The sequence below is a fragment of the Mya arenaria genome, chromosome 2 (genome assembly GCF_026914265.1).
Source record: "Mya arenaria isolate MELC-2E11 chromosome 2, ASM2691426v1".
NCBI classification, from domain to species: domain Eukaryota; kingdom Metazoa; phylum Mollusca; class Bivalvia; order Myida; family Myidae; genus Mya; species Mya arenaria.
Genome location: NC_069123.1, coordinates 21,951,610 through 21,977,161, shown reverse-complemented (window position 1 = coordinate 21,977,161; position 25,552 = coordinate 21,951,610). Strand labels below are relative to the sequence as shown.

General features: G+C 36.8%; 1 protein-coding gene across 3 annotated transcripts in view; it reads left to right on the top strand.

Moving 5' to 3' along the window:
- The window catches only part of LOC128222057 (CCR4-NOT transcription complex subunit 6-like), an 88,093-nt gene that overhangs the window by 44,591 nt on the left and 17,950 nt on the right, over positions 1-25,552 (top strand). For all 3 annotated transcript variants that reach the window (XM_052930845.1, XM_052930828.1, XM_052930835.1), the window contains 4 exons: positions 2,469-2,537; positions 13,975-14,132; positions 20,552-20,706; positions 23,128-23,282. In XM_052930845.1, coding sequence (XP_052786805.1) covers positions 2,469-2,537; positions 13,975-14,132; positions 20,552-20,706; positions 23,128-23,282 — 537 coding nt within the window. The remainder of the gene's footprint in view (positions 1-2,468; positions 2,538-13,974; positions 14,133-20,551; positions 20,707-23,127; positions 23,283-25,552) is intronic.

Genomic DNA, 25,552 nt, shown 5'->3' with positions numbered 1-25,552 from the left:
CACAAATTATTAAATCCCAGAGGGAATGTATCCTGATGGATAATGAGCAAAATGATGGATAATGAGCAACATCCAGCCAGATTTAAATTGGTCCAAGATGGTAAGACTGCATTTTCTTGATGAGAACTGCCATATTGCATTGCTTTAGGCCTCAACCATTTAAGTAAAATAGCCCATTTTTATGATAAAACACGGACATAACTGTTCAGTAGGTCATCTTTCCATGTTTAGGGGATAAAATGGTCTGAACTTTTATTTTGGCTTTCGGAAGAAACCCAGAAACCCATCAGTTATTGTTGTTGTCGAGGGTCGGGGGGGAATTGCAATCCTGTATGCAGATATAAACTCTTTAAAGCTTGTGGAAATTGTTTGACTTAAACAAGAATGGCATTATGTACTTTTAACAACTCGACCCTGTTAATATTTTAAATAATCTGATGTAATGCGACTTATATTCATGTTTACTTACAAACAATAGTTTAAATACAGGTCTTGCATTGCTTCTCAACAGTGTACCAGTTCTCACCCATATTGATTAGTCTCATAAGGGTAATTGTTCTTCTAATGACATTTATGGCATCAATGAGAGTGTTTATTGGGTATGCTATTGATTTCTTTTACTGTTTTTGTGCCTTCATTGATGATGTTATTTCTTAGAGCAAATTGAATATGCACTCAAATTTGTAATTGATTTTTGTTTCTATTAAATGAGGATTTCAGCAGTTGAATGCAGTTGATGATCTCTGAATGTCTTCTTGATTTTGATGCTTGTTGAATGACAGTATCAGTCATTGAAATTAGACTTTTGGATGAACAAGCTCGAATTCTTATACTTTTGCTTGGCATCAAGTTTTTGAACAAGCCCTGCTTTATAAAATTCAGAATTTGAGCAAGCCCGAAAAATATTTTACCAGTGTAGGGCTTGTGCGCTTGTGTTAATTTTGACCACTGCAGTATACAAAATACAGATATTCATGTTTTTACTGTGTTCAATAATCAGTATCTTGGGAAATAGAGCCAGTGCTTGAACAGGAAAGAAAACAATGAAGCAATTTGATTGATCAGTGGAAATGACCACTTTAAAAGTTTGAAACAATAGAATAATATGTAATCACAGTAGAGAATTTACCTATTTTTTTGTCCAAATTCTGTGGACCTAATTACGCAGACAGAACCAGTTAAAAAAGGTATAATTTCATTTTTCATTGCAGTTTTATGTGTATTTTCCCTTGATCTGGTTTCATGAAGATGACTATCAATAGTTTAATTCTCCAGAATAACAATACTTAGTGTGAATATTCCTTAAGTCATGATTTGTTGTGATGATGATTGTAATAACAGTCCTAGAGCAATAATCAGAACATGTACAGTGAAACTGCGTTCCCTCGAACAAGCGGTCGTTCGAGATCCGGCGTTCCCTCGAGGTCGGAGCTTGGTCCCGAACTTTTTCCTTCTATTTTCATATAAAATATACCCACGCTGCATCGAAACCTAATTATGTCGAACAGTCGAGCAATATCCTCGGTCCCAAGTACACAAATCGTGCACATAACCTTATGGCTCCCTCGAGGTCATAATTTCACACTTTTTTCCGACCGCATGTTCCAAAATAAACAAACAGTTGCTAGGTGTTAAAATTTTCGCAAGTTGTAAAAATTGCAATGACAGTTGAAACGCAATAGGATAAGGTGTGAAAAACCGTTTATTACTGTTAACACATGACCGATATTAGTTGACATGGGCATTTGAGATGATAATTATGAGAAGTTAATGACTGGAAGTTAATTGTGAGAAATGTAAATGATTAACAAGAATATGAATAAACACTACCATATCGATCCAATATCGGAATCTATGAAAATAATTCCTTCTTGTCACTTTGCTTTGCAATATGGCAATTTTGTAAAAATAAAAATTTCTATTTATTAATTTATTGATATTTTTTTTAAAAATTATATTTAGTATACATATAGTATACGACAGCCTTTGAACATATAAGCGATTTCCACAACGCAACACATAATCGGTGTCTTAGTAAACAGACGACTTCAAACTTAAAATACACTGAAAAATATTTCATAACAGACTGGAGAATTGAAAATCGGGTCGTTCGAAACATCGGTTCCCTCGAGGTTTAGACTCGGTCCCCGGCGACCTCGAGCGATCGCAGTTTTACTGTATATATGTATGTCTGCTCATTAATAACTATAAGTAATAGGAGATCCATGTGCAATTTCTCACATCAAGCCTACCTTTTGTCATAGTACAGCACTATGTTAATTGCTCTTCTGTGAGCCAGTTCCACATATGGAGACTAGGGTTTGGTTTGAAAACAATGGCAACAGTAGACAAAGAACAAAAATGTACAAACAAATTTATTAGGCTTTCTGATTTTGATGCTAGTGGAATAAAGCTAGGAATGTTTAGTGAATTCTGACTGATGATAATTTCTGCTATTTCTCTTTAAGTCTCATCAACGCAGCCTCCACAGCGACAATGGATCCCCCTGGCACGGCCGGAGGCTGGCAGACCCGCAGGTATGGTGAAAATGAAATATATGGTGCTGGCTGACCGGTGGTCATTGGCATGACTGCTAGTCTATGTATAGAATTAATGATCAGTACACTCCCAAATAGATGCTCTGGGCACACATCATCTTTAGAACTTGTTAAATAATTTTTTTTAAAATACCTCTATTAATACACTTGGATGCCAGTATATAGTTATGAGGTCAGCATGTCTACTATAACAAAAAACACTTTACTGATAATGATGTTTTAACGAAAAATAAAAAGGATTTTTATTATATTTATTTACCAACAAAACATCAAATATTGGAATACCAATTTTGAAATTCGAATACCAAATGTTTGATCGAATATGCGAATATTTGTTTGCATCCCTAATATATATATAATTATAACTTTAAAATTGAAGCTCATAAGCAGATGTGATCTTGCTTGTGATTTTTACTGCCGGTCTCAAAGCAGTACACATATTAATGGGAACAATCTCATAATAATATATCAATGATTTATAACACAGTGTGACACAAGTTGTTATGTCCCATTTTTTTTGTATCATTCACAATTTTCCACTTTTGCTGATTTGTAATTTTATTTTGATTCAATTTATCTTCAGCACTGGTGGCTTATTGGATGGCACATTAATTTTGCTTGTCATTAAGGATTTCATACTGAGTTGATTTCTTTTAGAAACAAAATTTTCTTGGTAAATTAACAATTATTATGTCTCCCCCTCTCTGGGGGAGACATATTGTTTTTGCCCTGTCCGTCAGTCCGGTAGTCCGGTAGTCCGTCAGTCCGTCAGTCCGTCCGTACGTCACACTTCGTTTCCGATCGATAACTGGAAAACCGCATGACCTAGGATCACCAAACTTGGTAGGGAGGTTGGTCATGAGGTGTAGAAGATCCCTATTGTTTTTGGGGTCACTAGGTCAAAGGTCAAGGTCGCGGCGACCCCCAATGTAAAAAACATTTCCGCTCAATATCTTGACAATGGTTTGACCTAGGTTCACCAAACTTGGTAGGGAGGTTGGTCATGAGGTGTAGAAGATCCCTATTGTTTTTGGGGTCACTAGGTCAAAGGTCAAGGTCGCGGCGACCCCCAATGTAAAAAACATTTCCGCTCAATATCTTGACAATGGTTTGACCTAGGTTCACCAAACTTGGTAGGGAGGTTGGTCATGAGGTGTAGAGGATCCCTATTGTTTTTGGGGTCACTAGGTCAAAGGTCAAGGTCGCGGCGACCCCCAATGTAAAAAACATTTCCGCTCAATATCTTGAGAATGGTTTGACCTAGGTTCACCAAACTTGGTAGGGAGGCTGGTCGTGAGGTGTAGAGGATCCCTATTGTTTTTGGGGTCACTAGGTCAAAGGTCAAGGTCGCGGCGACCCCCAATGTAAAAAACATTTCCGCTCAATATCTTGAGAATGGTTTGACCTAGGTTCACCAAACTTGGTAGGGAGGTTGGTCGTGAGGTGTAGAGGATCCCTATTGTTTTTGGGGTCACTAGGTCAAAGGTCAAGGTCGCGGCGACCCCCAATGTAAAAAACATTTCCGCTCAATATCTTGAGAATGGTTTGACCTAGGTTCACCAAACTTGGTAGGGAGGTTGGTCGTGAGGTGTAGAGGATCCCTATTGTTTTTGGGGTCACTAGGTCAAAGGTCAAGGTCGCGGCGACCCCCAATATAAAAAACATTTCTGCTCAAAATCTTGAGAACGGTTTGACCTAGGTTCACCAAACTTGGTAGGGAGGTTGGTCATGAGGTGTAGAAGATCCCTATTGTTTTTGGGGTCACTAGGTCAAAGGTCAAGGTCGCGGCGACCCCCAATGTAAAAAACATTTCCGCTCAATATCTTGAGAATGGTTTGACCTAGGTTCACCAAACTTGGTAGGGAGGTTGATCATGAGGTTTAGAAAACTCCTATATTTTGGGGGGTCACAAGGTCAAAGGTCAACGTCGCTGTGACCTCTAATGTAAAAAAATATTTCCGTGCAATATCAGGAGAATGCTTTGATCTAGGTTCACCAAACTTTGAAGTGAGGTTGGTCATGATGTCTAGTTGATTTTGCAATCAGTTGGTCAAAGGTCAAGGTCACTGACCTTGAGGTGAAGAACCGGTTTCTGCTCAATAACTCAAGAACGTTTACACCCAGGAACTTCATACTTGGTATGCCAGTTAGTCATGACTAGTTGATGGCCCCTATTGATTTTGGGATCCATCATTGATTATTTCTCACCTACGACCACACAATGGGGGAGACATGCGCTTTTTCAAAAAAGCAATCTCTAGTTGTATCCCTGCGGGGTGGGGCCCACCAGCCACCAGTATGTGGGCATAACTGTTTTTTTATGTAGAAATGTACTATATTATCTTAATAATGGTCGAAATCATTTTTGAACGAATGGGATGGCAGTTCTTTTCAAAATGATTGACTATAAGTATCTATCATGTGTTACTGGTACAGATAGAAAAATCCGACCTGAGGGCACGTGCTTAAGCCGGTAACGAGGCTTGCCGAGTTAGCGGGCACTCAGTGTGCTGGAGGGTCAGATTTTTCGATCCGGACTGGAAAAACATGATTGATATTTTTTCTTGCATATCTAAATTATCAATTTGTGGAAATAATGACGTTGAAAACGAACTTTTGAAATTATTACACCAAAAAGCGTGTGCGACGTTGTTTACTGACGTCATGGAGCGCAGTAATTTTGAATATCTAAAAATAACATTTTTATATGATTATTTATTTTCAATTTTAATTAAAAGTCTTGCAAACACATATATTTCATTGCACTTTATTGAAATGGCATAATATATTTTTCATTAACCATACACTAAATGAAATAAGAAGTGGCGTGTTGTTCTTACATGGGGTATGTAAGATGGGTTTTTCCAGCACTGGTCACATGACCGGAAACACAGGTCCGGTATGCAAGAAATTTAAATTCAATATGGACTTATGATTCTGTTATATGCAGTGGTTGCTAATTTGTTAAAATGCCAAATGAATATATACAGTAAATAATCTTGATTATTTTGTGACATTAGCACAATACTTCCATAACTTTGCTTAAAGAAATATGTAGGTATTTGTTATTCTGTTTCAATTATACAATATTTAAAAAATGCAACATTGTTATTTTGTGAAAATTAGACCGTTTGTTCTTTGTATGAATCACCAAACAAGGAGATTGCTTGCAGATGACAACTCTCGACCATTAGTCAATGAGCACATTTTTGGCCTGATAATTTATCACTTAACAATAATGACAGTTTTATTAAGTCTTTAAAAACTCTTACTCAGTTGTCTATAGGTGATTTATTCAATGTTGAACATCTATTTCATAATAGCAATGTTCAACGCCACCATGGCTGTCATGCATGGAAGACAAGCCCATTAGAGATTTTATTGAGAAGGAAAACCCAACATAAATCAACAACACAATCTTAAAATTTAATTCAAAACTTATTTCATTGACACATTATTCTGCTTATTATTAAATAAAGTAGAAAAAAGTATGTCAAAACCTAGACATGTTGAAATGACAAAAAATACCTTGCTTCAGTTTTTCAGTGGTAGGGAGGAAAACATGTTTGTTTAAATGAGGTGTGCCTTGTCAGTAACCAAAGATGATTTCAACCATTATGTCCCTGTTGAGAATAACATGAGCTATTCATGAACTTAATTCATGAATAGTTCATGAACTATTTATGAATGACAATTTGGACAAACTGAGTTCATGAACTAAATGGGAGTTCATGAACCTGAAAGTTCATGAACTTTCACTTAGTTCATGAACTCAATTTGTCCAAATTATCATTCATGAATAGTTCATGAACTAAGATCATGCATAGTTCATGAACTAAGATCATGAATAGTTCATGAACTCAGTTCATGTTATTCTCAACAGGGTGATAATTTCATCATAAATACATTTCCATTTATAACAGATTTCACATTTTATTACACATAACACAATTAGTAAGGTCCCTTTATATTGCTTATTTCAGTCCTTGACATTCACTATTAGTCTCTGTCCGTTTTCTTTATACGTTGTTTTCTTAACTGTTGAGGCTTATGTCTGAGACTTTGACATCCATCTTTCAACCTGAAAAATAGTTCTTTTATTATTTTTACTGCCAACATTTGCCAATAACTAAGGGTGAGTTGGTTATCAAATCAGTGTGAATTTCAATGTCGCAGGTATATTAATTAATGATAGCTTATTTTATTCTTTCGAACCAAAAAGCTCAATTTTACTGAGAGTCTGATTTTTTTTAAAAGATTCTCATTCCTGTCCGTCACCCCCCACACCAATTTTTTTTATTTGATAACCAAGCAATAATCATTTTTAATTTTATTGAATTTGATTTTGTCACGGACAGTACATTCAGTCATAGGGTGTCACCTTTGTCCATTGCAAATAAATTCCACACGTTTGTCATATTGTTTTTAAATCAGGATGAGAATCTTTCAATGTGCTAAAGAATTGTCAACTTTCTGAGCAATTTGGCAATTTATGGCTTAGAATGTTTTTCTCATTCTCTGCTTTAATGATATCTCATTCACAGTAGTCTGGTTGATTCTTTTGTGGACTGACGATTTGTTTTTGTAAGCTCCTATAGTCTGGCTAAAATAGACGAAACAACACTTCAGTTTGAAATAAAGGACGAACATGGCTCGTTAACTTAGCATCAAGTTTCTAAATAGACAGATTTATAAATTGGCAACACAGGATAAGTGATTTGAGATCTTGGTATGGTAAAAATATTGAAAATAATAACAATCATAAACTATAATTTGCTTGAACAATGGTAATTTAAAAGATAAATGACAATTGTTCCTATACTTTTAGACAAAAACTAGCTTAACAGATGTGTCATTAACAATTACATTAAGACACATATATAATAGTTGTTAAAAAATATATAACAATGAAGAAGTAACTGTACGCTACTCAAAAACACTCACTAAACTGTGTTTCTACACAAACGTATTTCGTACGAAAACATATTACAAACAACATATTTGCTCATAACTTTAAAATATTATAATGTCGTTTTAAACAATAATATTAGTGTAAAAGATAGTTATGCAAGTTATTGAATAACACCAATTACTTCGTTTTAACTTACTTAAAATCGACGAAACAACACTTAATTTATTTGGCGCATTGTGGAACACGGCTGAAGTTCGAAATTACCTCCGCCAGTGAAGAGCACCTCTAAAATGTGTAACCATGAAATAATATGACTATTTTGTTAATATATGTGAGGCAATCGATAACAAGTTGTCAAATTATTTGCGATATTGTCACATTCATAGAGATCGTGATCCTTTCGATTTTATTATAATTTTATTTATAACTAATAAACACGTAAGCGAAACCGGAAGTGAGTGAAAAAAACAAAACAACACCTGACATTGGATTGTGTCATTTTCAATGATTGTAGAGTCGTTTTTAGTTTAGTGAACATGTAAAGAATATACCTTGAACCTGTTTGACAACTAGTTAGCCAGTGCTGGCAAAGATGTTTGGTAAATAAAAGTATTTTAGCTTATAGGGTAATTCTGGATATCTCTAGTTGATAGATAGGCATGGAAACCCCGCGCATTTATAGGTTATTATCCAAGATGGCTTTTTAAGTTTTCATCCGATCTTCACCAAACAGTCACACCTTTCTCACTCTCAACTAGCTGCCGCATCCTTCTGCTGGACGTCTCATCTTTTGAATGGTTATACAGTTCATCAATTTCATTAAGCTTCACTGATTCAAGTTCATGAACTTAGGTTAATGAACAGTTTCATGGACTTATGTTTTGATGAATTCTTAGCAAGAAAATTGATGATTTTTATAGCATAAGATCTGTGAACTTCTATTGATGAACTTGATGAACAGTTCATGAAAAATTCATCAACTTTGGTTCATGAACTGTTGATGAACTATGTCGATGATTTTTTCAAGAACTTGATGGACAGTTCATGAACATTCATGAACAGTTCATGAATGTTCATGAAAAGTTCATCAGTTCATGAACAAATTCTTAACAGGGGTAAGTTATCATTTATCTGGAGGTGTTCATGAAAAGGAATTGTTTAATTTTCCATAAAAAACTCCAAATAAACAATAACCTATACATAAAGCTTTTTACATTGTCTTTAAATAAATAAGTATTAAATCTTAAATGAGCAAAATATATCAGACATCCCCCTCATGTTGTTAACATAATGTCATTGCCCTTTAAGTCGATTAAAATGAATGTCTTATCTACCAGGCAGTTTTAACAAGGATGACAGTTTTGGGGTCATTAACCTTTTGAATATCTAATAAATGTGAAAAATTGGGAATGTTAAAAGTTTGGGAAAGTCGGAAGACCATTATGATGCATACTACTATTTTTTTCTTATCTAATTTTACAAGCTGAAGCAAGTTTTCTTGAAAGAAGTGTATGCTTAGGTTATTTAAACACACTGTTAAATATTTTTCACTATGACTTTATTCTGCTGATGTTTGTATAAGGTCAGCTCTTATTAAATCATGTGTTGCTAGGGAACCACTAGATAGTAATGTTATTTTTTCATGAATAACTGTGAAATTATGCATGATTTAAAGGAAAATTATATGTAAATAGCAATCTTGAGGGAAAATTCATCTATGGTTTAAGATGGAAATGAAGAACATGATATCTTAAATAGTAAAAGGAAATACGTTATTGAATATCCAATTATAATTTATTCCTATCAGTTTCCTTTTCCATATCCATCAGTGAAAATATTGCATGCCTGATTAAAATTCAGTATCACTCTACTGTCGTTTTCCAAACCTGTTTCTGCGTAGTAGCATATTTGAGTACTATGTTTTACACACTTAGTTTTTATATGCCCATTTTTAGCTCACCTGTCACTTTGTGACAAGGTGAGCTTTTGTGATTGCCTTTTGTCCGGCGTCCGTCGTGCGTCGTGCGGCGTGCGTCGTCCGTCAACAATTTACTTAAAAGACATCTCCTCCTTAACCACTGGGCCAATATTAATAAAACTTCATAGGGATGTTCCTTGGGTGGTCTTCTATCAAAGTTGTTCAAAGAATTCAATTCCATGCTGAACTCTGGTTGCCATAGCAACCAAAAGGAAAAACTTTAAAAATCTTCTTCTCCCAAACCACAAGGCTTAGGCTGTTGATATATGGTAGGTAGGATCACCAAATGGTCCTCTACCAAGATTGTTCAAATTATGGCCCTTGGGTCAAAATTGGCCCCGCCCCGTGGGGTCATGGGTTTTCTCTATATGTTTATAGTGAAAACTTCAAAAATCTTCTCCTCTGAACTTACTTGGCCTAGAGCTTAGATATTTGTCATGGTTCATCATCTAGTGGACCTCTACAAAGTTTGTTCAAATTATGGCCCTGGGGTCAAAATTGGCCCCGCCCCGGGGGGTCATGGGTATTCTCTATATGTTTATAGTTAAAACTTCAAAAATCTTCTCCTCTGAACTTACTTGGACTAGAGCTTAGATATTTGGCATGATTCATCGTCTAGTGGACCTTTACAAAGATTGTTCAAGTTATGGCCTTGGGGTCAAAATTGGCCCCACCCCGGGGGGTCATGGGTATACTTGATATGTTTATAGTTAAAACTTAAAAAATCTTCTCCTCTTAACTTACTTGGACTAAAGCTTAGATATTTGGAATGATTCATTGTCTAGTGGACCTCTACAAAGTTTGTCAAATTATGGCCCTGGGGTCAAAATTGGCCCCGCCCCAGGGGGTCATGGGTATTCTCTATATGTTTATAGTTAAAACTTCAAAAATCTTCTCCTCTGAACTTACTTGGACTAGAGCTTAGATATTTGGCATGATTCATCGTCTAGTGGACCTTTACAAAGATTGTTCAAATTATGGCCTTGGGGTCAAAATTGGCCCCGCCCCGGGGGGTCATGGGTTTTCTCTATATGTTTATGGTGAAAACTTCAAAAATCTTCTCCTTTGAACTTACTTGGACTAGAGCTTAGATATTTGGCATGATTCATCGTCTAGTGGACCTCTACAAAGATTGTTCAAATTATGGCCTTGGGGCCAAAAATGGCCCCACCCCGGGGGGTCATGGGTATACTTGATATGTTTATAGTTAAAACTTCAAAAATCTTCTCCTCTTAACTTACTTGGACTGAAGCTTAGATATTTGGCATGATTCATCGTCTAGTGGACCTCTACAAAGATTGTTCAAATTATGGCCCTGGGGTCAAAATTGGCCCCGCCCCGGGGGGTCATGGGTATTCTCTATATGTTTATAGTTAAAACTTCAAAAATCTTCTCCTCTGAACTTACTTGGACTAGAGCTTAGATATTTGGCATGATTCATCGTCTAGTGGACCTTTACAAAGATTGTTCAAATTATGGCCTTGGGGTCAAAATTGGCCCCACCCCGGGGGGTCATGGGTATTCTCTATATGTTTATAGTTAAAACTTCAAAAATCTTCTCCTCTGAACTTACTTGGACTAGAGCTTAGATATTTGGCATGATTCATCGTCTAGTGGACCTCTACAAAGATTGTTCAAATTATGGCCTTGGGGTCAAAATTGGCCCCGCCCCTTGGGGGGTCATGGGTTTTCTCTATATGTTTATAGTGAAAACTTCAAAAATCATCTCCTCTGAACTTACGTTGCTTAGAGCTCAGATATTTGGCATGATTCATCGTCTAGTTGACCTCTACAAAGTTTGTTCAAATTATGGCCCTGGGGTCAAAATTGGCCACACCCCGGGGCTGATGGGTTTTCTCTAAATGTGTTATAGTGAAAACTTAAAAAATCTTCTCCGAACTCACAAAGACAAGTTACGTCTTAATTTAAACTGGATAACATATTTAGTACACATACCAATTTTCAATATGGGCCACATACAACAATTAATAACAAATATACATATATAGATACACACGTAAAATCAAGTAGTGACAAGAGCTTAGATATTTGGCATGATATATCATCTAGTTGACTTGTACCAATATTGTTCAATCTTTGGCCCTGGGGTCAAAAAATGGCCCCACCCGGGTGGTCATGGGTTTCCTTATATATGTATATGATGAAAACTTAAAAAATCTTCTTCTCCGAAACCAAAAGGCGAAGGCCTTAGATATTTGGTATGAAGCATTGTTTATCGGACCACTATTAAGATTGTTCAAACTTTAGCCCTGGGGTCAAAATTGGCCACGCCCCGTGTTCATAGGCTTAGGTTTTCAATATTTGTATATAATGGAAGAATGTGCAATATATGACAGGTGAGCGATTCAGGGCCATTTGGCCCTCTTGTTAAAAAAAGTACATATTATAGCTTTATCTGCAGCCGATGGGCTGGTGGGTGTGCAGCGTCCAGTATATTGTCCGTCAAATAACTTCAGAAGCCATTTTCCAATCCTCACAAAATATGGTCATAACGTGTATTGGCTTTCAGGGTTCAAATTAAAATGATACTCGCAAACTTTTGCGAGTGCCAGAATTTTTAACTCGCAAAACCATTTGTGTTTGCTAAAAAAAAGTATATATTGTATGGAAAACAATGGTTTAAAGTATAGTGTAATTGTGTTAATGAATGATCATGTAATTGTACATTAAACAATATCATCATATATGTAACACTGACAGTACGTACTGAGGAAGTCTGATCAGGCCAATATTGGTCTGTGCAAAATATTTTGAAAATATTCTTTTCGTCATCTGTGTTGAGGGTCAATTTAATGTTCAACTCCCTCTTCCACATCAAAACAGTTTAACGGACGGATCATTTCATTTGGCTTCTTTTTTTGGACCTGATTGATCATTGCCATCAGCCGTCAGCGATTTTAAAATCAACACGTGTAAAAAAAACTTATCTTTTTTCTTGTCATCATTATACAAACTGTGTCTCGATACGATTATCGCTAGATACCACTGCCTAAAATGGAAACGAAAGACAAGTCTATAAAATTACATAGTAACGAGTACCTGCCACATAGTAGCGAGTACCTGCCTGTGCGCAAAATGTTAATCTACGTCATCAATTTCTGTGTGATTATCGGAAAACGAAAGTAGGCATTTCTAAAATTAGTTTTATATCTACTTTGCAGGAATTGATCACCGATTATGTTCATATCTATTTCCAGGTGGCATATTTTTCTTCAAATTTTGAACCTCGCAATTGTTTTCGAGAGTCTTTAAATTCAACTCACATTTTTCAATTTTGTGAGTGTGCGAGTGCGAAATTCGAACCCTGGGTATTACATCTTGGACAAGTTCGATAACCAGCCATATCACTCTAGTCACTCGAAAGTATTGGCCCCTTAATTATAGAAATTACCTTAAACTGGTCTTGTCCAATCAACAACTTTAGAAGCCCTTTTCCGACATCACCAAATTTGGTCAGAATGTGCATTGACAGAATATCTTGGTCAGGTTGCCACAGTCACTCCAGAGTTATGACCCTTGAATTGGCAAAAACTGTCTACTGCGTCCTCTCTCAATTTGGCTTCATATGATAATGTACAACCACTTATCACCAATCGTCTTTTTATTGTATTACACTAGAGTAATATAAGTAATTAAGCCTCAAAGTTTTTACCGAAAAAAAATTCATGCTTGGAATTGGATGTGATATATGATACAAAAATCATTATGGAAAGGCTTCAAAGCTCTCCAAAGGCTTGCTTTATAACTTTTCCTAAACCATGATTGGCAATCAACATTTTGTTACGGCTCCAACGTTCACAACATTCAGCTCAGTGCACCATGTATAGTGAAAATAATTCTGAAATTTGTTAAGGCACAGCCTATTGTCTAAGAAAAGTTACAAATACTTTTTTCTGAGAGAATTGCTTAAACATTCAGAAAGAGAACACTGAACATGAAAATCTTGATGGTTATGTGGTCAACATTATGCTCTTAAACAAGTTATTCTAGATCTAGATATTGTGTTCAGAAATTCAACACAACACATAATCATGCAATGCTTTTTGGAACTACATTTCCTGATCTTTAAATTTTACTTGTATAAACCTCTGAAAGGGAAAAGCAATAGACCATATTCACAATTTTCCTCCATTTTCAATACTAATTGGCACTGCAGCAGAAGACGTATTGAAGCATTTTCAACAATAACATAAGGTTGTGGCTCATTTGACTGCCCCACATTGGTTAAGGAAATGGCAACTCATGTACAATCCAATATATGTTGATTTTTTTTAGGGTAAAACGAAAGTACTATTTTTTTAAATAAATGAATATGACTTATAAATTGTTAAAAAATATATGTTTAAGATGACATTTGAACCCAGAAGAAACTGACCAATAATGCAGCATACAAAAACAGACAACAATCCCATTTTGAATCTGTTTTACGTGAAAACTTATACTTAATGCTTTTGCCCTTTTTCTTTCACTTTCTGTGAAGTAAATGTCTTGTTGGATCTTTCCAGCGATCTTCACTGTGATGTGTTACAATGTCCTGTGTGACAAGTACTGTACACGGCAGCAATATGGCTACTGCCCGTCATGGGGCCTGAACTGGGAGTACCGCAAGAAGGGCATAATGGACGAGATTCGCACTTGTGCTGCCGACATCATTGGCCTTCAGGTAGGCAGTAAAAGGCACTTCACATATTTGTATAGGTAGCACTGGACATGTGAATATTTGATGTGAAAAAGTATACAGGATTCAACAATTTTCAAAGGACCAATTTACTTGTTTTAAATGCAAGATCATTGAACATGCCTCATAAATACAAAATCACAGAAATCTTCCCTTGAATAAGGATGCATTAGAGATTTTTTGTGAACATTGAAATTGGTCCTTGCTTTTAATTATTACTCCTACAATTGGGGAGCACATACATGCCATATTTTCTGGAGACCATTCAGGGGGATTTGTTCAAAAGTCTGAAAATTCAGGGGGATTTTGGTAGTATTCAGGGGGATTTTTTAGCAGATCTAATTCAGCAAAATTTCAAAGTATTTTAAGACGCAAGTACGAAAAAAAACAAATTGCCATAATTTTGAAAGGCTCCTGAGGGGATTATGTCCAGAATTTAAGGGGATTTTGGTCACATACCAGGGGATTTTCATCATTGCCATGTAGCATTACGGGCATGACACACATGCCAATTCACCTTGTTTACCCCTTTTTCCAGCACTTCATCTATATTTTTATGAGACACAACCATATTGCATAATAAAATCACTCACTTGCAAAATAGAATACTTCACAGAAAAATATGTTTCAGAGACAATTTAATGGGCTTACCTTCCTCTAAAATTGGATACAAAATCTGCTGCCTATGATCATAAATGATGACTTTCAGACTATTAGAGAGAATGGAATGAATTATCAATATTTTTCATTTCAGTTCCCAAATAGTCAGATTTGTTTGCTTCTGATAAAAAGCAAATGCATAATTTATTGTTTAAGTTCATAAACATATCTTCTTTTGGCATTGGTCAAAAAATAAAAACATCACCACCATAATAAATAAATAAAAGCCATTTCATCCGAATTGTCTACTTTCAGTTTCTCTTCTGGAAGTTCTGTTATTTTCCGATATTTGCGATGAAGGTCAATGTCATGTATGTAAACATATGTCAATGTCATGTATGTAAACATATTAGTGAGGCATAACAAAGAACAGCATTGTCTATTAGTTATAATAATCCTTTTCTTTAATGAATAATTTACTGTCACATTTTAATTATCAATCCTTTTGATGACAATGACACATGTTATGAAGAACGCTTTAATTTGTTACATCCTCTCTGATTGGATAAAAATTATAGTTTTAACCAATGAAAATCGTCCTTTTATCTGACCAGTCTAATTGACATTTCTTACGCAAATTCTGTCAGTTTCAATCAAAACAATACATGAAATGTGCCCTGCTGATTTATTAAGTGTCACCCAATAGGTGTTGTTAAAACACACCATCAGTTGATAATCCAATTAAGCTTCAAGACAGGAAGGGCATTATAACTGTAAACAGGCATATATAATTAAACCCTGTGATAAATTTGCGTAATTTTAAACACTTTAATTCCGGGGGATTTTCATCCCCCTCCGGGAGACCGGGGGATGGGTCGAAATTCCGGGGGATTTTATCCCCCTCCGGGGGATATGGCATGTATGGGAACACTTCACACTTATTTTTAGTAAGGGTTTAATGCTTTTTTAATTCATCATTGAACTCTTTTAAAATGAAAAGCATTGAACAGTTTGCTAAGGACTAACTTCATTTACACTGTAATGCTTCTTCTGAAATGACACAATGTTATGTCTTTAGCTTTAAGCCTTTTGCTAAAAAAGAGAAAGGACAATGACTATCATGTACCATTTTGGCCTCGATTATGCAAATTACATCCAGTTTTCAGACGTTCAATTTTATGCTTGAAAAAATTTAAGTAATGCATATGATAATATCCCCAATAACAGCAGCAGAGGTAACACTTTATTCTTGAATTCTGAACCTGTGGTTAAATAAGGAAAAATTTAAAGTATTTCTATTGGACTGTGTAGATGGCGGATCATATGGGAATCTCTTCAAAGAAAACAATCAGAACTCAGTGATTATTATATGAAGTTAAAGATGTGGCTATGTATTTACCAATTCAGTCATGCTTTACTTCTACCTAAATCAGATATAAACATAACTGTAGGTATTGTTGATAATTTCCAATACCTTAATACTGGTTCAGTGGTAAAGATATCTCAGATTATACAAAACAACAACATTAACACTTACTGTCACTTTATAAGCACTGATAATAACCTTCATGGCTTTACAGGAGTCAAGATTTTAGTGTGGCTCACATTGAAACCCCAAACAAAATATCATTCTGTTTCTGGTACATGAAAGTCTTTAAGAGTGTTTCTGGTTCATGATAGCCTTAAACGTGTTTCTGGTTTATGGTTATTTTTAAGGTTGATTCCTGACATGAAAGTTTAAAGAGTGTTTCTGGTTCATGATAATTATAAGGGATGTATGTCACAGCTTACGCAGGATCTATGGGGGATGTCTGTCACAGCTAACACAGGATCTATGTGGATGTCTGTCACAGCTTACACAGGATCTATGTGGATGTATGTCACAGCTTACGCAGGATCTATGGGGGATGTCTGTCACAGCTAACACAGGATCTATGTGGATGTCTGTCACAGCTTACACAGGATCTATGCGGATGTCTGTCACAGCTTTCACAATATCAATGTGGATGTCTGTACAAGATTACACAGGATCTATGCGGATGTCTGTCACAGCTTACACAGGATCTATGTGGATGTCTGTCACAGCTAACACAGGATCTATGCGGATGTCTGTCACAGCTTACACAGGATCTATGTGGATGTCTGTCACAGCTTACACAGGATCTATGTGCATGTCTGTCACAGCTTACACAGGATCTATGGGGATGTCTGTCACAGCTTACACAGGATCTATGTGGATGTCTGTACAAGCTTACACATGATCTATGCGGATGTCTGTCACAGCTTACACAAGATCAATATGGATGCCTGTCACAGCTATTACAGGATCTATGTGCATGTCTGTCACAGCTTACACAAGATCAATATGGATGCCTGTCACAGCTTACACTGGATCTATGTGGATATCTGTCACAGCTTACACAAGATCTATGCGGATGTCTGTCACAGCTTACACAGGATCTATGTGCATGTCTGTCACAGCTTACACAAGATCTATATGGATGCCTGTCACAGCTAACACAAGATCTATATGGATGTCTGTCACAGCTTACACAGGATCTATGTGGATGTCTGTCACAGCTAACACAAGATCTATGTGGATGTCTGTCATAGCTTACACAAGATCTATGTGGATGTCTGTCACAGCTTACACAAGATCTATGTGGATGTCTGTCACAGCTTACACAGGATCTATGCGGATGTCTGTCACAGCTTACGCAGGATCTATGTGGATGTCTGTCACAGCTTACACAAGATCTATGCGGATGTCTGTCACAGCTTTCACAAGATCTTTGTGGATGTCTGTACAAGATTACACAGGATCTATGCGGATGTCTGTCACAGCTTACACAGGATCTATGCGGATGTCTGTCACAGCTAACACAGGATCTATGTAGTTGTCTGTCACAGCTTACACAGGATCTATGTGGATGTCTGTCACAGCTTACACTGGATCTATGTGGATGTCTGTCACAGCTAACACTGGATCTATGTGGATGTCTGTCACAGCTAACACAGGATCTATGCGAATGATGTCTGTCACAGCTAACACGGAATCTATGTGGATGTCTGTCACAGCTAACACAGGATCTATGTGGATGTCTGTCACAGCTAACACAGGATCTATGCGGATGTCTGTCACAGCTTACACAGGATTTATGCGGATATATGTCACAGCTAACACAGGATCTATGCGGATGTCTGTCACAGCTGACACAGGATCTATGCGGATGTCTGGTACAGCTTACACAGGATCTATAAGGATGTCTGTCACAGCTTACAAAAGATATATGTGGATGTCTGCACAGCTTACACAGGATCTATGTAGTTGTCTGTCACAGCTTACACAGGATCTATGCGGATGTCTGTCACAGCTTACACTGGATCTATGTGGATGTCTGTCACAGCTAACACAGGATCTATGTGGATGTCTGTCACAGCTAACACAGGATCTATGTGGATGTCTGTCACAGCAAGATCTATTCTGATTATGTGAAAATATATGGCTTCAAGTATCATAAGTACTCCAGATTCAATAAAGGCCACAGGGACTCAAATTGATAAAATGCATGGCATGGTCCGGTTGAAATACGAAGCTCTCCTGCTCTCGAGTGGCAGCGTTTGTTATTACCAATTACATTTTATTATGCCTCCCTTCGAAAAAGAGGGGTATATTGCTTTGCACATGTCGGTTGGTCGGACCAAAGCTTGTCTGAGTGATAACTCGACAATTCCTCGAAGGATGGACGCCAAACTTGACCTGGGCATGACAAGTAGATAACCCCTATTGATTTTAGGGTTCATGGCGTCAAAGGTCAAGGTCACAGTGACCTTAAATGGTAAAAGGATTTTAAAGCTTGTCCAAGTGATTAATCAACAATGGAAGGACCTATGGTCATCAAACTTGACATTGAGGCTGGGCCCGACCAATAGATAACCCTTATTGATTTAAGGGATCATCGGTTCAAATGTCAAGGTCACAGTGACCTTGAATACTGGTTGTCCGATGGGAAATTTGACAATGCCTGCACCCATGGCCCTCAATCTTGACTTTGAGGTTTGGTCTGACCAGTAGATGACCCGTATTGATTTTGGGGTTCATCGGGCCAAAGGTCAAGGTCACATTGACCTTGAATGATAAAAAGTTGTCCGAGTCATAAACCAAAAATGCCTTTACCCATGGCCCTCAAACTTGACTTGGAGGTTCGGCCTGACAAGTAGATGACCCCTATTGATTTTAGGGGATCAGGCCAAAGGTCAAGGTCACATTGACATTGAATGATAACAGGTTGTCTGATTGATAACTCAACAATTCCTGCACCCATGGCCCTAAAACTTGACTTGTAGGTTGGATGTGATCAGTAGATGACCCCTATTGATTTTGGGGTCTTCAGGTCAAAGGTCAAGGTCACTGTGACCTTGAAGGCAAACTTGACAATTCCTGGACCTATGGTCATCAAACTTGACAGGAAGGTAGGGGCTGACCAGTAGATGACCCCTGTTGATGTTGGGTTTCATCAGGTCAAAGGTCAAGGTCACAGTGACCTTTAACACAAAAAAGGTAACAAAGCTTCCCCCAGTGATATCTCAACAAAGCCTAGACCTATGATCATCAAACATGACTAGGGGTTTGGGCCTGACCTGTAGATGACCCCTTTTAATTTAAGGGGTCATAGGGTCAAGGTCACAGTGACCTTGAATGCAAAAAGCTTGTCTGTGTGATAACTTGACACTGCCTGCACCCATGGCCCTAAAACTTGACTTGGAGGTCCATGCATATTTTATTCAATTGTCCAAATAATCCTGACAAAATGGCGCTCAGGGGGGGCATAATGTTTGACCAACATCTCTTGGTTTTTTTTGCACTTTCGGCAACATGACTGCTTTGAAGATAAAAGTTATTGAAGTTGACAGAAGTTGAGTCATGTTGCAGAATAGGATTGTTATTGTTCAATAATTGTGCACTGTATACAAGTTATAAGTATATCGCAAAAGTAATTTCTCTTTAACCCTTTTTATTCTCCTTTGACTGACATTTATGGCCAAATTAAGCAGCAGCTGGTTGTTTACAATTGATGGCATGTATACTTTTGGAGTAATTTACCATTGGAATCATATAGAATCTTGCTTCAGTTACCATTTCATTCAAAGAATAATAAAACAAGTTCAGAAAAGGCTCGCTTAAAAACTTTTCCATAACAAGTTTCATAAAATATTGTATTAAATTTCAACAATTATAGTCTCCTTAAATTTGTTATAGGATTTATGACAGTCTTGTAGACAACCCAGAAAATGTGTGTCATTTCAAGTCTGAATGTGAATGTATTTTTGAGTACCTGCAAGTAAATATTGGACTGAAATGAAGAAGTAGTTTGTAATATAACACGGACATGTGTTTACTCCAATATAATTTTCTAGTGCACATCTTTTTTGAAAAGAAGTAGAACAGTATGAGACCCAAGTGGAGGCCAGGGCACTCAGACAGGATGTATGTCTCATCCTGCACTACTTTTAAGGCAATGAAAATCCAACAAGGACCATCTCATGACGAAAAATTGTTTTTGTTATCGTGCGATATTAATATGAATTCAAGGAATAAAAATAATTAAGAGTTGAATAGAATAACAATGACACTTCATATTTGCACAGTTTCTTTATTATGATGTGATGATGTTTAACACTGTCAATCTATAAGCAGGGATTGAATTCTTGTACAAGGCTGAGTAAAACGGTTGAAATTGACTTCCATTAAAAAATATATTATGAAATATTGAACAATTGTTATGTATGCCCTTACATCATAGGAGGTGGAGACAGACCAGTTCTACAATTTCTTCAAGCCAGAGCTTGAGCGTGATGGGTACCAGGGAATCTTCTCGCCCAAATCACGCGCCCGCACTATGACTGAGCAGGAGAGGAAACACGTCGACGGCTGTGCCATCTTCTTTAGAACGTCCAAGTGAGTTCCAGGGCTCATTGTAGCAATACCAAGTGGGGTAGCTAGTTTAGGCTTTCATGCAATACCAAGTGGGATAGCTAGTTTGGGCCTTCATGCAATACCAAGTGGGGTAGCTAGTTTGGGCTTCCATGCAATACCAAGTGTGGTAGCTAGTTTGGGCTTCCATGACTCTGTCTGCCATTTCATGATTTGATACTTGGGAGACTGTACATAATCATGGGTTACTGCCATTTGAAAATCAACATAATAAAGCCATGAAAACAATAGGGCAGATGTTGATTACCATTTATAACTTAAAAAAAATAAATATTGCTTTTAACAATTATGACAGCCTGTCAATCTATATTTTGCCCCTTTAGATAGAGTATTGGTCTAACATAAAACAAGTTTTTAAAAAGTGAAACATTCCAATATTTTCTAGTTCAAGCCTGTCTTAATTTGAGGCTGTTGACTTTCACTGTTGATATGTTTCAGAGCTTGGACTAGGGGGTAGTTTGTATTTCAGATGTACATTGAGCCCACATAATGTGATAAAGTTAATAGGTTGCAATATGCATAAGCCCAGGCCTGGCCTGTTTAATGACTGATCTGCTTCATTAAAAAGTGTAAGAAGTAGAACTTGTCAACTAAATGACTAATGTGTTCTGAGAGTTACCTTTTAAAGTATGCCAATGCCTGCAAGTTCGTTGAGTAGTATGCATATACATTTGCTCCAACTGTGCGAGGTTATTGTTTTTTAGACACTTTCATGTGTAGTTTAAGTGTCACAACAGTATTCTCAAGAATTCATATCATTCTATCTCTTGTTGCCTGTATGTAAGCAATTCAGCTAAAATACTTTTCCTGCTAATTCATTGAGCATTTATTACAAGTATCTTCGTTCAAGCAGTATTTATTTTATAGAGTGTTTCCTGTTTTGGTGCCCCTCATAATTTGTATAGGGTTTTAACATAGAATCTTTGATCCTTCAATCATTTCACAGGAACACCTTAAATGGCTTAAAGATGATTTTTAAGCAAGAATTTTGAAACACACAATTTTTACAATTTTAAAAGCAAGTGCGTCATTTACGCTACTGAGTGACGCAATTGTTGTTCATGTACGCCTCACTAATTACTCATTATTAATGTTAAATTTATTTTTAGTGTGTGGTTGATTACGCTGAATATCATATGTCATCAGAAGAGGCATTTTTAAAAACTGGAAACCAACATCATTGTTGAGAACATTCAACATGATATTGTTAACGCCTTTCTCTGTCAATGAATGATTAAAGTGTTGTTGTTTAGTATTTGGTTTAGCAATTTAGAATATATATAGGCAGTGATTGATGGTTGTGTTAATTTATAATGTGTTCACATTTCAAGCTCTAAAGATGTAAAATGAAAAGTTGTTATTGTTAGTCCAAGTGCAAACATTGTTGACTTGATGTATGTTCACCTTGTTGACTTTGTGTAGGTTCACCCTGTTGACTTGGTGTAGGTTCACCCTGTTGACTTTGTGTAGGTTCACCCTGTTGACTTGGTGTAGGTTCACCCTGTTGACTTGGTGTAGGTTCACCCTGTTGACTTTGTGTAGGTTCACCCTGTTGACTTGGTGTAGGTTCACCCTGTTGACTTTGTGTAGGTTCACCCTGTTGACTTGGTGTAGGTTCACCCTGTTGACTTTGTGTAGGTTCACCCTGTTGACTTTGTGTAGGTTCACCCTGTTGACTTGATGTAGGTTCACCCTGTTGACTTTGTGTAGGTTCACCCTGTTGACTTGATGTAGGTTCACCCTGTTGACTTTGTGTAGGTTCACCCTGTTGACTTGATGTAGGTTCACCCTGTTGACTTGATGTAGGTTCACCCTGTTGACTTGATGTAGGTTCACCCTGTTGACTTTGTGTAGGTTCACCCTGTTGACTTGGTGTAGGTTCACCCTGTTGACTTTGTGTAGGTTCCCCCTGTTGAATTTGTGAGGTTCACCTGTTGACTTGATGTAGGTTCACCCGGTTGACTTGATGTATGTTCACCTTGTTGTCTTTCTGTAGGTTCACCCTGTTGACTTGATGTAGGTTCACCTGTTGACTTGGTGTAGGTTCACCTGTTGACTTGGTGTGGGTTCACCCTGTTGACTTGATGGAGCTTTACCCTGTTGACTTGATGGAGGTTTACCCTGTTGACTTTGTGTAGGTTGACCCTGTTGACTTGATGTAGGTTCACCCTGTTGACTTGATGTAGGTTCACCCTGTTGACTTGATGTAGGTTCAGTCTGTTGACTTGGTGTAGGTTCACCCGGTTGACTTGATGGAGGTTTACCCTGTTGACTTGATATCAAGTAGGTTTACCCTGTTGACTTGATGTAGGTTCACCCTGTTGACTTGGTGTAGGTTCACCCTGTTGACTTGATGTTCAGTCTGTTGACTTAATGTACTTGCAGGTTTACCCTCTTGAAGGAGCATTTGATTGAGTTCAACCAGCTGGCAATGGCCAATGCAGAGGGTTCAGATGAGATGTTGAATCGGGTCATGACCAAGGACAACATCGGCCTCGCTGCCCTGCTCCAGACACGCGAGGGAGTCTTCGACAGCAGTGGTAAGATTTACATCAGTAATTCCAGAGATATGCCCCTTTAACCTTTAACCCTTTCCCTCATGTCAAATCAGCCATATTAGGCCTGCTACTGCATGGCTTATCAGTACATTGATAACCAGTAGCCAATAGATAATAACCCCCTATAAGTACCCCTACTGCATAGGAGATTATTGGAGAATATTGAAAAATTGCCCCCTATGCATTTTTAACTTATTTTTCTAGTATATCTTTTGGTTTAATCAATTATAGTTCAATATAAAGTTGTAGGTAAATGAATTTCCAATCCAGTGGTATAATTTTTATTCTGTTGTCTAAATTATTTGGTTGAATATTTATAGAGAAAACCTGCGAAAATTGAAGATGTTTCAATTGATTTCATATTATACTATATTTCCTTTGACACCTATGCATAACAACTTTAATATTTTATAGTATTTCTTTTGATTAAAATAATGTTAGAAATTCAAATAATGAATATAGTATTTGTAGTGTATTAAATTTCGAATCTAGTGATTATAGTTTAATCTAAAAAGCTTTGACAATAAACAAATATTTAAATCACAGAAATCATGCATTGTTAAAAAATAAACACAATTTCATTGGGTAAACAACAAATGTTATTTCAGATTCATTATTCTCATAAATAAAATGTGCATGTCCGTTGTTTTGAAATGAATTGAATAAAATAATTATAAATATCAAAATAAAAGGCTGGGATGCTACTGGCACAGTTTTAAAAAACTTTGGGAACGTACTTGATTTGCCCTCAACAAGCCGAACAACTCGATTTTTTTAATAGTCAGAATCGCTATTTAAATTAAATTTAGTGATTCCGTAATAATATTATAATTAAAATCTGTCAACACAAGGCAATAAATCAAGGTCTGAAATGCATGGACAATTACGACAACATTCTTGTGTATTTATTGAGATCAAGAGAACACGTGTTTTAACAGCAGTCAAACTGGGTCATATCACATATAATTTTATTATAATCCGTGTATTTACAACAAAATACTAACTTTGATTAACAGACGTAAGGGGACATTTTTATTACCGGATTAACATTCCATTTTTGGAAACAGAAGTGACAAATGACATGTGTTCATTCAAGCCAGACTCTTGTTTACTACATTGTAAATCAGCCATTTTGACACATTTCTAAACCATGACAGGTGACGTCATTAGCGTGTGATCAATAGGATATATTTATATGATATTAATTATTGGTAGTTTTAAATAGCTAGTGACGTGTATGGGGATTTTCCATTAAAAAACGAGACAAGCACACGTCAAGCATGCGCTGTGAACTTTTAAGGCGTGTTTGACCTCTGTCTCTTTTAGTCGCGATTTTCCGAAAATCTTGAATAGTAACATCATCTTTTTTCATTATTTATATAATTATCGATGTTTATATTACACAAAAATGCATTTGTTGCGAAAAAATAAGCAACAGATATGTTAATAAATGACCGTAAATAAGCATGGCACATTTTGGAACAATCATGCGGGAATCGATAGAGGGACATTTTGGAACAATCATGCGGTAATCGATAAAGGGACAATTTGGAACAATCATGTGGGAATAGATAAAGGGGCAATTTGGCACAATCATGCGGGAAAGGGTTAAAAATATATTTACACCCCCCTTCGAAGAAAAGGGGGTACAGTAAAACTGCGGTTGTCAAACAGGCGGTCGTTCGAGAACCGGCATTCCCTTGAGATCGGAGCTTGGTCCCGAACTTTTTCCTTCTATTTTCATATAAGATATACTGATGCTGCATTGAAACCGAAATAAGTCTGAGGAGTCAAGCACAATAGCCGGTCCCAAATACACAAATCATGCACAAAACCTTATGGCTCCCTCAAGGTCATAATTTCACACTTTTTCCCAAACGCGTGTTCCAAAATGAATAAACATTTGCTAGGTGTTAAGATAAGGTGTTAAGAAATTCGCAAGTTGTAAAAATCGCAATAAAAGTTGAAAGGAAATTTCATAAGGTGTGAAAAACCGTTTATCACTGTTTACGCATGACCGCTATTAGTGTATAAAGGCATTTGAGAAGACAATAATGAGTTTGAACAGTTTTGCAAGTGACAAGATGCGCCTATCATCAATCCTTGATTTTGCGAAACTGTTTAGCAAATTTGCTTTTTGTAAAAATAAACAGTTATGTTTAAATAAACAGTTATGTTTATTTTTTTCTTTTGCATTTAGTATACGACAGCCTTTGAACCTATGAGCGATTTTCTCAATGCAACACATAATC